The sequence below is a fragment of the Ambystoma mexicanum genome, chromosome 1p, assembly GCF_040938575.1.
Source record: "Ambystoma mexicanum isolate Mex_15411 chromosome 1p, UKY_AmexF1_1, whole genome shotgun sequence".
Lineage (NCBI taxonomy): Eukaryota > Metazoa > Chordata > Amphibia > Caudata > Ambystomatidae > Ambystoma > Ambystoma mexicanum.
In genome coordinates this window covers 677,615,744-677,631,491 of record NC_090921.1, presented here as the reverse complement: position 1 = coordinate 677,631,491, position 15,748 = coordinate 677,615,744, and the positions used below count along the sequence as shown (strand labels likewise).

The window sequence follows — 15,748 nt, the reverse complement described above, 5'->3', positions numbered from 1 at the left end:
AAAAGATCACAATCTCAGCAGGTCAATGCAACATCAAGAGTCGAGAGATGGACAGACTGGAGTTCAAGAAGTGCAAGAAGGAGAAGATCAGAAAAGCAGCATTCACCTGCTCTGCTCCCAAGCTCAGGAGCAAACCTCCTGTTAACATGAGGCTGGCTCCCCTCCCCCCGCAATTCAGGAAAGATCTGAAGACCCTGCTCTTCAAGGAACACTTGACCGTAAAATGAGGACCACAGACTGACAAGACGATGCCTCCACCCCCACTATGTTCCACTCTCTTTATTGTACAGTGCTCAATAGTTTTCTAGCTATGTTTATGCTATATAAATCACATACATTCACATAAAGTGGGGTTTGTGGAAGCGAGGGTGTCAGACTTTCCTCCAGACTCTGGTACCTGGAGGGAGCAGTCAACAGTCCTAAAGGAGATAATACTTGAACTTTCCAAAGTCCAAGAGACTCAAGAGGAAGGATCAAAATAACTGGGCGCCCCAGCTTGTATTTTAGAAGAGCCTGGTTACTACATGAATCTACTTTTGCCACCAAGAAAACTAGTGCCATACCAGTACACACCAGGTAGCCATTTGTTGTCCTCATAAATATACATCTTAATCACATTTCTAATTGTAGTTTTATTTGACTATGCAAAAAATTTCAGTCTGATTAACAAGTCCCCTTGTGTTATTTCAGAACTAACGTCACCTCAAGGTCAGGTGTTCCTCATACAGTACTTGTTACCGCCATTTGTAATATCCGTTGACATGTGATGGACCGCTTGCCCAGATACAAGAACATTGGTCTTGATGAGTGGCTGCAGGTGAATGTATTTCCTTTTCCCCCCATCGCTGATAGGCCAAGAGCGAAATAACGGCAATGCTCCACTATCTCCATGGTGTGGACAGTGATGTACACTGCTGTGTTAATGCTTGAGTACACTTGTACAGGCATCATTGTTATGACACTGGTTGTGAAGTGGTTGCGATGTTTGCCTGCGAAAAGGGAGCAGCCAAGCGACTGGGTTCGAATCTCACCACCTCCAATTCCTTTTTGAATTGGCCTTGTTTTTTTATTGCATTTGTATACCCATTGACAAGCAGAACAGAGGCATACATAGAAAAGATGGGATGAAATCTTAGTACAGAATTAAAAAAAACGTTTATATTTATATGGCTGCTGCTATTTAAGCTTTCCTTCCAATTACAGAATTGACCATATTGCACCCATGTTGGGACCTCAAGCGTGTTTTAGCAATTAAAGGTGCAGCTGCACTCTCTGTTTAGGTGGACACATTGTGCACTCTGGGGATTACTGTCTCGTTCAGCTAAGTAAATAGAGTCACCATGATACATACTCACCTCCAGGGATCTGCACGCATGTATTTCTTTGGGTATACTGACCATATTTAATGCACCTATGAATGTTACAGACACTCACACGTGATATCATCATGCTGTCCCTTAGCTTACAGTTTAGAATAGTCACACCATTAGGTGTCAAGCATAACACGAGAATAGCCAAGTAAACTTTACACATAAGTACCATATTCTTATTGAGACATTACATGAAAGTCACGATGTAACAACACTATATCGAAGACCAGTACAATAAATACACTTGGCATTTACACCTGGTAATATTATTTAAAGGGCACTGGTATAAGAAACAGTCTCTTATTTTCAGGGAAATAGTAGGAGGCATCTGCCGCATAAAATCAGAATCAATCAGGAGCGCACGAGACTGCTTACATGCACCTTAGGTAAGATAGTTGATCCGATTAGCATTTTCACAATTAACGCATAACCAACATCACTTACAACTTAATCTAATTACTTTATTGTTATTTTTCTCACTTCCTATGTATTACTTTGTATCTCTCTTCCCTTGCTTCTGTTGATTTTTCTCTTGTCTCTCTTCTCTTGTCTGTTTTCCCTCCCCTCTACTTGATGATGATTTGACAATATTGTTACCTGTATTTTATCATGCTTCCTGTTTCTAATTTATGCATATCTTTTCATAATGTGATACGCTTAGCCTTGAAAAAGAGCTCACAGTTCGAAACACGTGTCGGCTTCAGATGGTTTTGATAGCTCAAAGAATAAATACCTAATGTAACTACAAGAAATACATTGTCACAACATACATTTTTTCAAGCTAGACTATTTTAATGTGGAGCAGGACATGCGCATAGATGCACAATGTTTAAGGAAACAATATCTTGATCATGGTAGGATGGTCCTTCCCTTTGAAGATGAAGTGGTGCTAGTGTGCACCAGTGTTGGACCACAACAGTGGGTCAGGTCAGGGCCATGGCATACTAGCGCGGACAAGCACACCTCAGGGGTGGATGATTTGCAGAAGTACAAGCAGTGAAGGTCTTATGCACCAAAAATTGTATTTCTAAACAAATCTGCTGAACTCGTAATGGCTCCTTAGTCTTGCCAACACTAATGCTGAGGCCTTTTCTTCCCTGCAGTATTTCTCATAACAGCCAGTACCCTGACCAGAGCATCTCTGTCCTGCCCTGGAGGACAGCATTGGCCCTTAAGAAGCAACTGTAGGACCAATATCCCAACCATCAGCGAGAAGTCCAGACCAGCGTCCACTGGTCAGCTATTTAAGCGACAATGGTGGAAAAACTATCGGGGCAAGGGCACAACCCTGTCTGACTCCTACTGGTACTGGGCAGTTGGTCTTATGTTCAGCCAATAAACCATAACACACACAGGCATAGTTCTCCCTATGCAGGAGCCAGATCGCCTTCAGGAGGTCAGGGGCATCCCACTCCATTCCAAGGAGTCGCACAACAGGTTGAATCAAATGCCATCTTCAGATCGATGAAGACGACATAAGGCTACCCACCCTCGAGAGCCACACACTTTAATTGTATAAGGGCCAATTTGAGACACTGGTCAATCGTACCCACCCCCTCTCTCACACCCGCTTGTGTCTGGGGGATGATATGTTGGCTATAAAGCTGCAAAGCCACTTTAGCACCCTGGTCAAGAAAAATATCCCATAACGTGTAGCTGTGGTATCATTAGGCAGATGGGCATATAGTTCTAAGGGGAACCAGCATCACTGCTCTAACTCTTCCCACTTCCATGGTCTCATATCTGCTCATGATAAAGAATGTCGGTCAACATTTAAACTCTCTCTGTTGTCTTCTCCACATTTCATTCACTCTACTTTTACTCTGGGATACTGAAGTATTGTCACATCGGACCTTGTAGCTAAACCTTCAGTGCCAAAAAGAGGCACAGCATTGGTGTTTTTGTGGATTGTAGCCACAAGCTGCATGACAAAGGAATAACAAGTTTGCAGAAAGACATTGCAACCCCAGACAATGGAGCGGAGACCATATCAGAAGCGTTTACTCTTACCTTCATGGACTTGTACAGTTTTTCTGCAAAATACTGGGGCGTGTTCTTGATGACAGAAACTGAAAAAAGAGGCAGAAAATGCAGTTGTTTATACGGTTACGAATGTGGTACAGCATGCAAGATGGAGACCTTTGTGAATGACTTTCCATAGATAGAGAAATGTCTGCAGTGAAAGAAGCATAGGACAATACATGATACCCCGATACTGGCCAGAACAGGTGTAAAGCCTACGTAAGGTGGTACTCAGTGAAGAACCATCCGGTGCTCCCCTGAACTTCTTTGAAAAGTTGGTGGTAAGTCTAGGGTGTCATGGTGTTCCTTTCGATCACCTCTTTTGTTTTGCTTTGTCACACCGAGTGGGACGGGTATGCCCAGGCGTGGGTCCTGTGCCTGCTTGGCCTAGAGACCCAAGCTACTCCTCACTGATGAGGCCCAACAAGAGCGAAACATGTCTGAGCATTCTAGTAGGCTTGTGCAGAAGGGATGTGACCCAGCAGTTGAGGCTGGACTACCCCTTTTGGGGTGGGACCAAGCCTGATTTGCATATAATCTTCCCCCTTTAGTGATGGCTTGGCAGGTGAAGAACAATGGTCTGGAGGGTTGCCCGGAGCAATGCCAGAGGTTAAGATTAATTCGAAACCTTCCTGTCCTCACCTCTTTTGTTTTTACCTTGTACCATCCCTTTCCATGAGTCTCTGACAATTTTATTTTCCTGTGTGAATGGAGAGTGTTACTTAAATGAATGGTCAGCTCCTCTAATGGCGCCGCACAGGGACAGGAAAGAGAGGCGAGTGTGGGGGCCTCATTAATCTAGTGGCTATCAATTTGTCTTTGTGTAGCCGACAGAAGCTTATTCTAGGAACTAAAGTGGAACATATTTATGTTACGTGCTGAACACATTAGCATGTGATTCGTGCCAGCATCTAACCTGGGCTGCAGTGGCGATGTCTGTTATCTGCACATCTGGTACGAGTGTTGCCGGCTATTTTCTAGCCCAGGGCATTTCTCTGCCTGACTGTAGGCTACCATACTAAGCTGATCCAAGATTTGTATCTTTTATTAGGAGTGCCTAGTGGTTGTTCAAACCCCCCTAGGCTCTCCCATGCCACTGCAGTGAAAGAAAGATGCTGTGAAAGGCACCTGGAGGACATCCTTGGATGTAATGGGAAGAGTTTTTGCTCAAAAGTGGTCTTTTTGGTGTGCATCCTTCAACATTCGAGAAGATCACATAGAACCATAGATGGTACAGAGTGAAAAGGTCTTTTTTTTTGTCCAGAGACAAAATAGACAGATTTAGAAAGACCACTCTGAGCGGTCTCAGAGCAGTCTTTCTAAATCAAACTTTCACGCCCCTGCGACACACGAGAGCATTCAGGAGCTGATGGGAATGGCTGAGACAGGCAGGGGAAGACGGAAGTTGTCTCGCGTGAGGTGTTTCGATGTGTGTCTATGTGTGTGTTTTGGGGGAACGTTTGTAGTGTGGAAGGGAGTGAAAGGGCGGGAGAGCAGCCAAATATAAGTGTGTGTGTGGGGGGGTTAAGGAGGAGTGTTTGTTGCATGGAAGGCAGGGGGTGGGTAACTGAGTAAGTGTATATGTTTCTGCCTGTGTGTGTTTTTCTGCCTGTCTGTGATGGGAGAGTGGGTTTGTGTACAAATGTTAATAGCAGGGAAGGGAGCAAAGGGCGGTTCGAGTGGGGATGCAACCCCCCAAAAGGGATATTTCCGAATATTGAAGGCTGCACCAAATCAGCCAAAAACATTCTTTTTGGTGTGCGGCCTTGAACATTCGAGAAAATCACATACAGCCCTATAGATTCATTTATCACTCTCGGCATCCCCCTGTAAGATTGGCTGCCTTACAAGTGCTCTTAGACTGGCAAGATTTCCAACATGCCCTTTCGTAAACAGTATAACAAGCCATTCTTTAGTGGTTATTTGACTGCATGGTATATAATATTTTGTGTCCGCCCAATGTAGTGTGTGAAGTAATATTTGCTTTGTGCCGGTGTTCTGATTTCTGTTTCTTGTTAACTGTTTTGTCTGTGAGGCAGCCCAGTTTGTTCCATGTGTATGAGATGATAAAAACTCTTATTTGGCCAGACAGGTTGATTTGTGGTGGTGAGTTGGGCTTCATTTATAAGGCCTCATGACCAAGGAGAGACACTATTTCCTCAATTATTTTCTTGAACTCCTGTGGCTGATTTGAGCTTTCTATGGGAGTCGTTACACCGTGGGGTTTTACTTGTTTTGGTTTTTCAAATAATTTCAGGTGTCAGAGCATGAAAAGCGCCAGTAATGATGTGGTTGTAGTTATTGATGAATCAGACTTACTCTGGCAATTCCTTTAAGAGGCCAGAAAGAATGGGTCCCAGAGGAACCTGGGTGGGGAGCAGTGTAGTGAGGGCTGTTGATAAAAAAAAAAAACAACAAGCGGATGATCAGACCAAGTGACAGCCAGGTGTGGTGGTGAATGAAAAGTCTACTGACAGCCTTCTAATGACAACTAGATTAGATACAGAGACTATATGCCCCAGAAGGAGTGGGAGGTTGCTCATGATAGGAAATTACGAGAGAGCTAACTAAGGCTGAGAATGTTTTCATTAGGTGATCTGTAGCAGTGCCAAAATGGATGCCTCGCAGCATGTTTCACTGGTCAGATGAACAGAAGCAGTCGCTGGCTGCTAGGGCAGAATTCATTTTTGGCGCTTCTCTGTAGCCACCTTATGGGCTCCCTAAACCTTTTGCTTTCATTTTGCTGGTTTCCCTGGTTGGCCGACTTTATTTTTATGATCAGAGGAATTTCTGCTGAAGGCCCCCATCACTGCAATCTTTTTCCTGATGTACAGCCATTTGTGATCCATATGGCTACCAGGGCTGTGGAGCTTTTTAATCTCACAATGTTCGTCCCAGGTGGACCCTGCTACCATTAAAGTATGCTGAAGTGTAGGCTGGTGGAAGCTACATTTAAATATGGCTTCACCAATGGTCGCAGCCATTTTTACAAGTCAAGACCTAGGCAACCTGCCATCAGTGAGGATAGCACATCCTGTAACCACTTGGTTAACTGATGAATGCAAAGTTCAATATATAGTCGAGCATAAATGTTATAAGAATTACATTACGCAACTCGGTCACTAAAAGATAATGTCTGATTTAATGAACACTGGTAGCAGATGCCAATGGCCGAAGCATTTCGGACCCACCGGGTCCATCATCAGGGCAAAATCTATCATAGTGATACACAACAAGAGAGGTACAAATGCAAAAGCAGAAATGTGAAACAGATGCACAATGACATATGTAAGCAATGGCCAATAAAAATAAATCATCAATCGGCGCAAAACTCATGATGCATGCTAAAAAAATACCAGAAGGGAAACAAAAAGAACATTGTTAGTTACAATATGTAATGACCGGTAGTCACGATCAGTAGTCATGATAAACAGTTAAACAACATATGATGAAAAAAATGATTGAAACCACAAAGCATATTGATCAATGATAAGAGTATTATGTATGATTTAAAGACTGAACGCAATGGGATGCTTCACAACTTCCAATAGAAATACACAGTGAATAGCATAATCACAACAGATTTAAAAGTAACCCAATGTTCACCAGTAGTAAACATTCGATGCTTATTGTGAAATGTCTGTGAATTGCAACGAAAGGGAAAGAGAAAGAAAGGAAATGGTTACCACAACAGAATCCAGAATGACAAGAAGAGTAAAGAAGAAATAACTTCCACCTGTTCGAGCAGAACAGTGTGGGAATAGCCCCACTGTGGAAAATTTCATATACGATCTAAAAAGATGAATACAACGTGTTTGACTTGTACTGATTGAATTGTACCTCGATTCGAAATATTCTAATTGTCAGGAAACGCTCTATTTTTGCACCTGCATGAGAACAGGCGTGTACTGAACAATGATTTGAAATATTACATTTGACAGGAAATGCTTTATTTCAGATCCCGTGTGTTCGCATTGGGGTAGTTTAACCTTTGTTTTTGCTAGCGCTGCTTGGGTCAGATAAACTTCATGTCCCAGCAGCCCCAGCGTGTATTCTATTTAAACACTGATCAGGCGCATCAGCGCCGGCGCATCAGCATCAAGCTGGTCTTCGCCGGCTACTTAAGAAGCCATCCTACGCTCTGTGAACCATTGTGGTATTTTGCACTTGCATGATAACATACTTGTACCGATTGAATTGTACCTAGATTCAAAATATTCTAACTGTCAGGAAATGCTCTATTTTTGCACTTGCATGAGAACAGACTTGTACTGATCAAATTGTACCTAGATTTGAAATATTCCATTTGACAGGAAACACTATATATCGCATCCGTGTGTTCTCATTGGGATAGTTGAAACTTTTTTTTTTGCTAACGCTGCTTGGGCAGGATAAACTTCATATCCCAGCAGCCCAGGTGTATTCTATTTAAACACTGATCTGCCACATCAGTGCCGTCGCATCAGTGTCAAGCCGGTCTGCGCCGGACAAGCCGGCACGGCACATCGCTAGCCACTCTTCTGCTAAGTACTGTATCACACTTCTTAGGTAGGCCTCCTGTTTAGGTGGTGTACTTTCCCTTATCCTATTTATCCAATAACTTGTGTGACTCTACTGGTGGGATCGTCTTGCTCACATATATAACGCGCCCCTTGTAGTCCCTACATATTCCTTTACCTTCCTTGCTAAATTACTAAACCCTGGCGAGTTGACTGCTGTCACCTGTTGTACTGTACTATTTCTATATTAGGCAGTACCTTACACTAACGCCTCCTCCAGCTAAGTGTAAGATACCTTTTACTGCCTTTACACTTCATCATGGTGTTTCACCCAGAACTTGTCCTATTGTTCAGTGCTGAAGAAATAAAACACAAAGCCATCATCATAATTATTCAAAACTATATTGATTCTTTAGGTGTAGAAAATAAGATTGATGTTAAAAAAAAACGCCAGATGCACTGACTATTAACTGTACACAGGCTATAAAGGATATCAGGCCAGCTGAAATTACTTTGCCGATTACTCTATATCCCGACACTAATACTGAAAAATACAGCTCTGGACATTACAACTGGCCCCTTCCCTCTACTCACTACTTGGCAACAAACAAGGTCTTGGCACATCAGAGAGAGCTGAGCATTGGCACTCCACTTAGTAATTCCTCAAGAGACACATCAGTGAATAAGATTAATAAAACCTTGCACGGTGTGTCTCCAGCAAAACAAATAGTTGTGCAGGACACAGGACCTATTATTGTTGAAGAACACAATAATCCTATGGGAAATAATCGTGTGAATGTTAGAGCTACAAAACCCTTCCCAAAGACAAGAACAATCAAAATGTCCCTCTTAAATACTCCACCACTTTGCAAAAATGCCATTGACATACACGATTATGTTGTGGATAACGATATCGACGTCCTGTGTATAACATTGACGTGGCTTAAGGAATCATGTGGACATGAGGTAGACCTGGCGACACCACCAGGTTGCACATATTTTTTGTAAAAATCACGAACAGGGAAATGGGGGAGGAGTGGCCATTTTGACTAAGAATTAACTTCACTTCTTTGAATCCGCCATGGACTGTGCAGGCTGTGAAATCATTTCTCTAAAGATTACCCCCAATGAAAATAGCTGTGTAAATATTATACTGGTATATCGTCCACCAGACTGATATGCCTGGCTTTAATGAGGAAATGGTTTGTCTCTTGGTCCCCCTAGACAAACCAAATTGCTCCACCATTGTACTAGGCAACCTAAATTTCTGGTTCGGAGATACCGCTGATAAGGAGGCACACATCAGTGCCTCAATAACATGGACATCACTGTACATAACAAAGAAACTACTCATGCAAAAGGTAATATCCTTGACTGGATTGCATTACGAAACATCACTATGACCACTGTAGACACAAAATCATGTATCTACCCACTCATTTGTAGAATGCTTTTTTTCAGCTACCTGATAAACCAGTACAAAATAGTAAGAACCCCAAGAGCGTGTTCAGTAGGAACTAAAACAAGATTAAACCAGAGGACCTAAGCGGCTGCCTCAAACTTATCATGGATGCTACCACTGACTTAGACACCCATAATGTGTTGGTAAATTCCTATGGCATGCACATGAACACTTTCATGGATAAAGTTACCCCCATGAAATCAAAGGTCATAAGAGATGGAGTTTGCCATCAGAAATGGTTTTTTACCGCAGCTCTAACCGGACTAAAAAGGGAGAAGAGACAAGCACAGCAGGCTTGGGAAAAAAAACAAGACAGTATGGAAATCATGGGAAATATCTATACAAAACTAAATTTATGAAACAAAAAAGAGCTTTTTCAACAACCAAATTGAAGTGCTAACTCGCAACCACAACTCTTCATTCCCTCTGACAAGGATTGTGCTAGGGTTCAGCAGGCATTTCTAAACAAAGTCAACCTAGCTCGCACCAGAATAGTAAACAACACGCAGAGAGACACAGCCAGAAATGTTGGTGGATGAAGATAGTAAAGATCCTAAGTGCCACTTTAAACCGGTTACTGAGGCAGAGAGGGAAACAACACTTAAAGATATGCGTCCCACATCTTGCCCAAGCAACATCTTTCCATCTAAACCTATCCTGGGCAATCTAAAACCTTTCACCCCTTCCTAGTATGCTTAATCGACGCACCCTATAGCCAGAAATCGGGCCCCGACACTATTAAAGAAGTTGTAGTAACCCCTCTGGTTAAAGAAAACCGGTTTGAACCGTAAAGAAGAAAGCAATCTGCAGCCTATTACCAACACCCCCTTTCGCTTTAAGATTGTGGACAAGATTGCTACTATGCAGCTACAGCAACACCTAGAATTCTCAAGTATCCTCCATCCAAGACAATCAGGCTTTCAGGCAAACCATGGAACAGAAAGCGCCTTGTTGGATCTCCAAACACACGTTAGACACCTTAGACAGAAGCAAGTCGGGGCTGCTGATATTACAGGACCTGTCAGAAGCATTTGACTTACTAGATCACAAACACCTGTTAGAGACACTAGCAACCACAGGGAACTGCCCAAGGGATGTAACAGACTGCGTTTGCTCATCCGTGATCAACAGGATGTCTAGAGTGTGTTGGGGTAATGCCACTTCGGAACCAGAGCAAATACACTGTGGAGTGCTCAGGCAAATCAAACCATTTAATTTATGACACCCAGGAACTGTGAAACCCTGGTTAGGGCCATTATCATGCCCAGACTCGACTACTGTAATGCCCTTCTGAATGCTGCCAACAAAGACTGCATCCATAGGTGATTCAAAATAAGGCAGTCAGGATTGTCTGTAGTGCCCAGAGAAGAGAACACAGTTCGAGCACTAGGAAAATATTACACTGGCCTCCATTGGCTGTAGGAATACGCTTTAAAGAAATGGTTCGCCCAAAAAAATGTATTGCCCAAAAAGATGGGCAATAATAAAAAAAATATACTGGCACTTTTTTTTTTAAGTCCCCTTGTAAAATTTTGAGCAATTGAAGCTCAAAATTTACAAAAGCAAGCACATGGGGCATTCGTTTTGTGAAATGGATGCCCGCCTGTGCTCGCTTTTGCTTTTGCGGCACTAATGAAGGAAAAGCCATCCAGCTGTAGTAAACAAAAGCTACCACTGGGTGGCTTTTCCTTCATTGGTGCCGGGACTCGCAGGACGGAGACTGGAGACTACAGGCAGAAAAGCTGCAGCTGCATCTCGGTAAGTGCTATTTTTTAAATAAAAAAAGCACTAGCTGTGTTTTTTTCTACGTTTTCCAGGCTGGAGGAGCCCGGAAAACTTAGAAATAAAACCGCAGCTTTAAAAACTTTGGATTTATGTTTGCGGTAGCTTTTGAAGCTACTGCAAACATAAATACAGCGTGATTGTGTTTGAAAACGCTGCAGTTTTTCTTTCTAAGTTTCTAAGAAACTAAGAAAGAAAAACAGCAGCGTTATTGAAACACAACCGTGTTGTGTTTCTGCCTTCCGTGGCTAACACTTTGGGTCTCCGGTGCTCCCCCAGGGGAGGACCGGAGACCCAAAGTGAAAGCCAAGGCAGGCAGAAACACAACGCTGTTGTGTTTCCATGCCGCAGTGTTTCTGCTTACAGCAGTTTTCCCATTTGGGAAAGCTTATCATTTGAATACCCTGTGCTATTTTCTCTCTGACCAGAACTCCTCAAAGACCACTGCAGAAGATGGGCCGCTCTTGATGGTCTTTTTCCTGTCCATACTGGCTGTGCCATGAGTCCTTTGTGCTCTGCATCCCTGTGCCTGCCAGCTAGTGAAGCCCCGGTTCTGGTCATTCCCTCTGCTTCTCTGCTGTCATCCCAGCTGGCTGTACTGGCTGCGCCCTGATGTGTGGAGTCTTTCTGGCCTTGATGAGCAGTAGTTTGCTGCTACTCAAAGGCAGCTCCATTGTGGGCCATTCTGGGTTACCTCCAACTGTTGCTTCCATCGTGGGACTGTTCCTTGGTGTCTGGCTGCCCCCTGCTGCCTTTCTGGGCTGACCTGAACCCTCTGTCAGGTTTCCTCCATATTCCTGGTGTCTTCTCTGTCTCTATTGCTGCTTCGGCCTGGTGGGTCATTCTCTGGGGTACCCAGCTTATTTCTCCTTTTGGTCATCTTTGCCGTGACTGGTTGATGGTTCAAGTGCCTTGGTACCAGACCTCTTCTCCAGATCTATAACGCAAACCCGATATTAACCTCCTGCCATTTCTGGGCCAAATTTGCAGTGACCAATGAGTACTTGCTGCTTGGTACTTATATAGCCTTGAAGCCTTCATCAGGTGTCCCCTGGGTATAGGAGTAGTGGGGTTTTCCACCTCCCCCATCCTGCCGTGCAGTGATCCATTTCTGTCTGGCTGGCTCTCGGACATGGAGCTGGAACCAAGATAGTCTTCTCTGGGTAATATATTTTATTTACGGCCAATTCTTGGGTTTTTGTCCTGGGCAAACCCTTATAATTGTTATATAATTTCCAGTTATCTGCACGCCAGGACACCTCGATTGTGACCGATGCAATCCACAGTAAGCTTGTTTTTTCCAACTGCGTCCTGTTGCTGTGCGCTAACCGTTTGGTATTCCACTCTTGTGCTTATTATTTTTTAAAAGAAACATGAATTTCCAAGTAATTTCTCAATGATTTCTTTATTTCTAGTATTCACATTCAGTATTTGTGTTCTCTGTTTTCTCTCTCAACATGTGTTTCCCCATGGTTCCTCAGGAGAGAATTCTGTCTTTCTCCTAGTTTCCTCCCTCTCATTGCTTGTTGCAATCTCCTTTGTATATCTGTTTTTAGGATGTCACCTCATTCCAATTATTCTGAAGGATTCGACTGTCCTATCCACCTTCCTGCGCCTCCTCTGGATATTGCGTAGGTAAGTTGCTCCCTTGGCCATACCTGTGGGCCGGATCAGGTACTTGCCTTAATTTACCCTAATACCATGGTTTGCCAATGGACTTTGTCCTGTTATGAACTATGGTGAATCCCCCGTCGGCCCATGAAGTTCTACACCAAAGACTAGTATTTTAGCAGTTACCTGTGTTTTTATTAGGGGGGGTTTAATGTAATAAATCGCTGCAGTTTACTGCTGTACATGGAAAACAACGGTGCTACAATAAATACATCTGGGTACTTTGGTTCTCACCTTTTTCTAGGAGTGTACAGGGAGCATACAGATCTAGTACTGGGAGACCAGGTGCGAACTAGCAATGACACAAGTTATAAAATATATGCATGTGGGCAATATATTTGCCGTTTTTTTCCTATCCCCCCCTTTTTCCCCTCTTTCACCTTGAGATTGCGGCACAACTGTGGTGGCCTCCATTAGTCCAGGAGGTTGACCACCTGTTGGATATGTGTATTGCCACATAATGTATTACAACATTGTTTTTCTGTATTTTACAAACTAATGGGCCAATTTGGTATTAAAATAATAATGGGATTCGATATACCTGATACACGTGTTATTTAGCATATGCATGTCAAGGCAAAAATATAAATGTTATGTTTATCTCTATGGAGCATAGCTGTTCCAAATTGGCCACTATTTTAAACATCATGAAATGCCATACCTACAAGACCTTGTGATCAAAGTAGAACAATAGAAACTAACCAAGTATAGACAATCCATTGTTGCTATATAAACGCACGCCCAATGCAGTGAATTTGATTGCACCTGACGAAGTCCCGGCTCGGGGACGGAACCCGTGGTGAGCATGGAGTGTAAACTCCTGGACTACCTAGATCCTCAGTAAGTCCATGGGCCTCATTACGAGTGAGGCGGAACGGGTTAACAGGATTTGCTAAAGGAGGCGGACCTGTTAAACCCATAAAACCAGGCGTCCTTACCGGGTCCCGCCAGGGGACCAGGGAGCTAACAACGGGCCGGTCGTAATCGGCCCGTTGTTAGCTCCCTGCTCCCATTGAGCCCTATGGGGGCTCAAATGGGAATGGAGAAGGTCCGGGCCCGGGTTCCCTGAAGGAGGAATTACCGGGCCCTCCAAACTCAGAATTGCCCGGTAATTCCCGATTCAGGGAACCCGGACCCGGTTGTAATGAGGCCCTATGTGTGTAATATGCACTGGTGATTAAAAAACATGAGCTATGTAGCGCAACCGAGTGCCCTGATTTTTGTTTATCCAACTCTATTGTTGTCCCGGGTACTAAAGGAGCGCAAACAAGGGTTGAGCAACCAGTTGTTATATATATATATATTTATATATATATATTACATTACTCACCTTAATTGTATTCTGAGGCTTGTGGATCTGCTTAGATTCACATGCTATGCATAGGCCGACATTTAGTGGTAGTCGCGGAGTATTACATTTTTTGTTTTTGAAACTCGAAAAGGGACGTCGACAAGTTCACCTCTATGTATCTCTGTAGAGTAGAGGATTCCATGCATACAGATTATACAGGGACGAGGAATAGGGAGGTTTACCCAGGTGGAGTGCATACAATCACTGACACAAAGAAGATCAGACAAGGAGGCAAAAGCCCACTGCGGAACCAACATACACAGTGCAGTCTCCTAAAGACCGCTCCAGCGATAAAAAAGAAGAAAGGACTGTGTACTTTGCCAGGCCAGCCCTGGAGGAGCAAAGAACCAAACACCCATTCTGTGGTGAGAGACCCAAGGAGAAGAGAATAAGATGCTGTCGAGGAGGGACAAGTGTCCCCAGCAGCTCTCAGCTCTGTGTAACAGGAACCTGTCTGCTGATGGGGAAAGAGTAAACCCGACCAGCAAAGCCAAAGCAAGGGAAAGACGCACAGCCGAGGACGTGCAAGAGTGCCCATTGCTGTGGAGCAGCCGAGGGCAGGACGCTGAATGTGGAAGCAGTGCAGAAGCCCCACTCCACAGACCGGAGACTGCAAAAACATTTCCGCAATTTAGGAAAAGGGTTGGGCCGGCTGGTGGGACACGAGAAGGCAACAAATAAGTTAAAATGACATGTACCAATATCCCGAAAGGCAGAAAGGGATAACAAATGAACTGTAAAATCTGGGACAAGCTTTTCAAAATATCCTATGTGGAACAGTACCTGGCAGGAGAGCACCCCAGGTCTGTTGAGTTGGACATTGAGTGAAGCAGGGGTAGAGAACCCGCAAAAAACAGCGTACCAGGTACTGGGACCCATTAACGGTTGGGTGAGCTCCACAGAAGCAAAACACACAGGTCAAGGACCCATGCATGACCAAAGAAACACACAGTCAAAAGGCTAGGACCCAGAGAAAGTTGCAGAGAGCCCAAGATAAAATAAATGGGTAAGAGACAAAGAGGTAAGGGGCTGACACAAAAGTGAAAGAAGCTACATAACAAGTCAGGGCGACCCCGAAACAACCCAGGAGGATCCTGGGCACATGTAAGAAAGAAAGAAAGGTGCAAGAAGCTGAAACAAAGGGTTGCGGATGCATTACCAAAGAGAGAGACATTTTCCTTAACTCTAAAATCTATAGTCAAGTCTGGCAGGATAGTGCACCAATTTGACGCTACAATCTCTGAGCGGGAGAAAGAACAAGGGGAGGAGACATACCCCCTTGATACTTGGAAACTATGTTTTGTGATAAGATGGTCTACAGTTAAGTCTGGCAGGATAGTGAACCAGAGTTAATACTATGTTTATGAACTGAAGAGAAGAACAAGGGGAAGAGACGCCCCTCTTGATACTTGGGACCTGTGTTTAACAAGTCACTCAAAATGTCAATGTCACCATTCTTGATCCTAAGCAGTCAGGTTTTCGGAAAAAATTTGGCATGGAAACAGCGCTCTTAGAGCTTAAAACTAAACTCTTGGGCTCATATGGATTAAAAGGGTTTATCATTAATAATCTCCTTAGATCAGTCAGCAGC

General features: G+C 43.7%; 1 protein-coding gene across 6 annotated transcripts in view; it reads right to left on the bottom strand.

The window, feature by feature from the left end:
• The window catches only part of ANXA9 (annexin A9), a 197,406-nt gene that overhangs the window by 12,773 nt on the left and 168,885 nt on the right, over positions 1–15,748 (bottom strand). For all 6 annotated transcript variants that reach the window (XM_069649758.1, XM_069649757.1, XM_069649759.1 and 3 more), the window contains exon 11: positions 3,381–3,439. In XM_069649758.1, the coding sequence (XP_069505859.1) occupies positions 3,381–3,439 (59 nt within the window). The remainder of the gene's footprint in view (positions 1–3,380; positions 3,440–15,748) is intronic.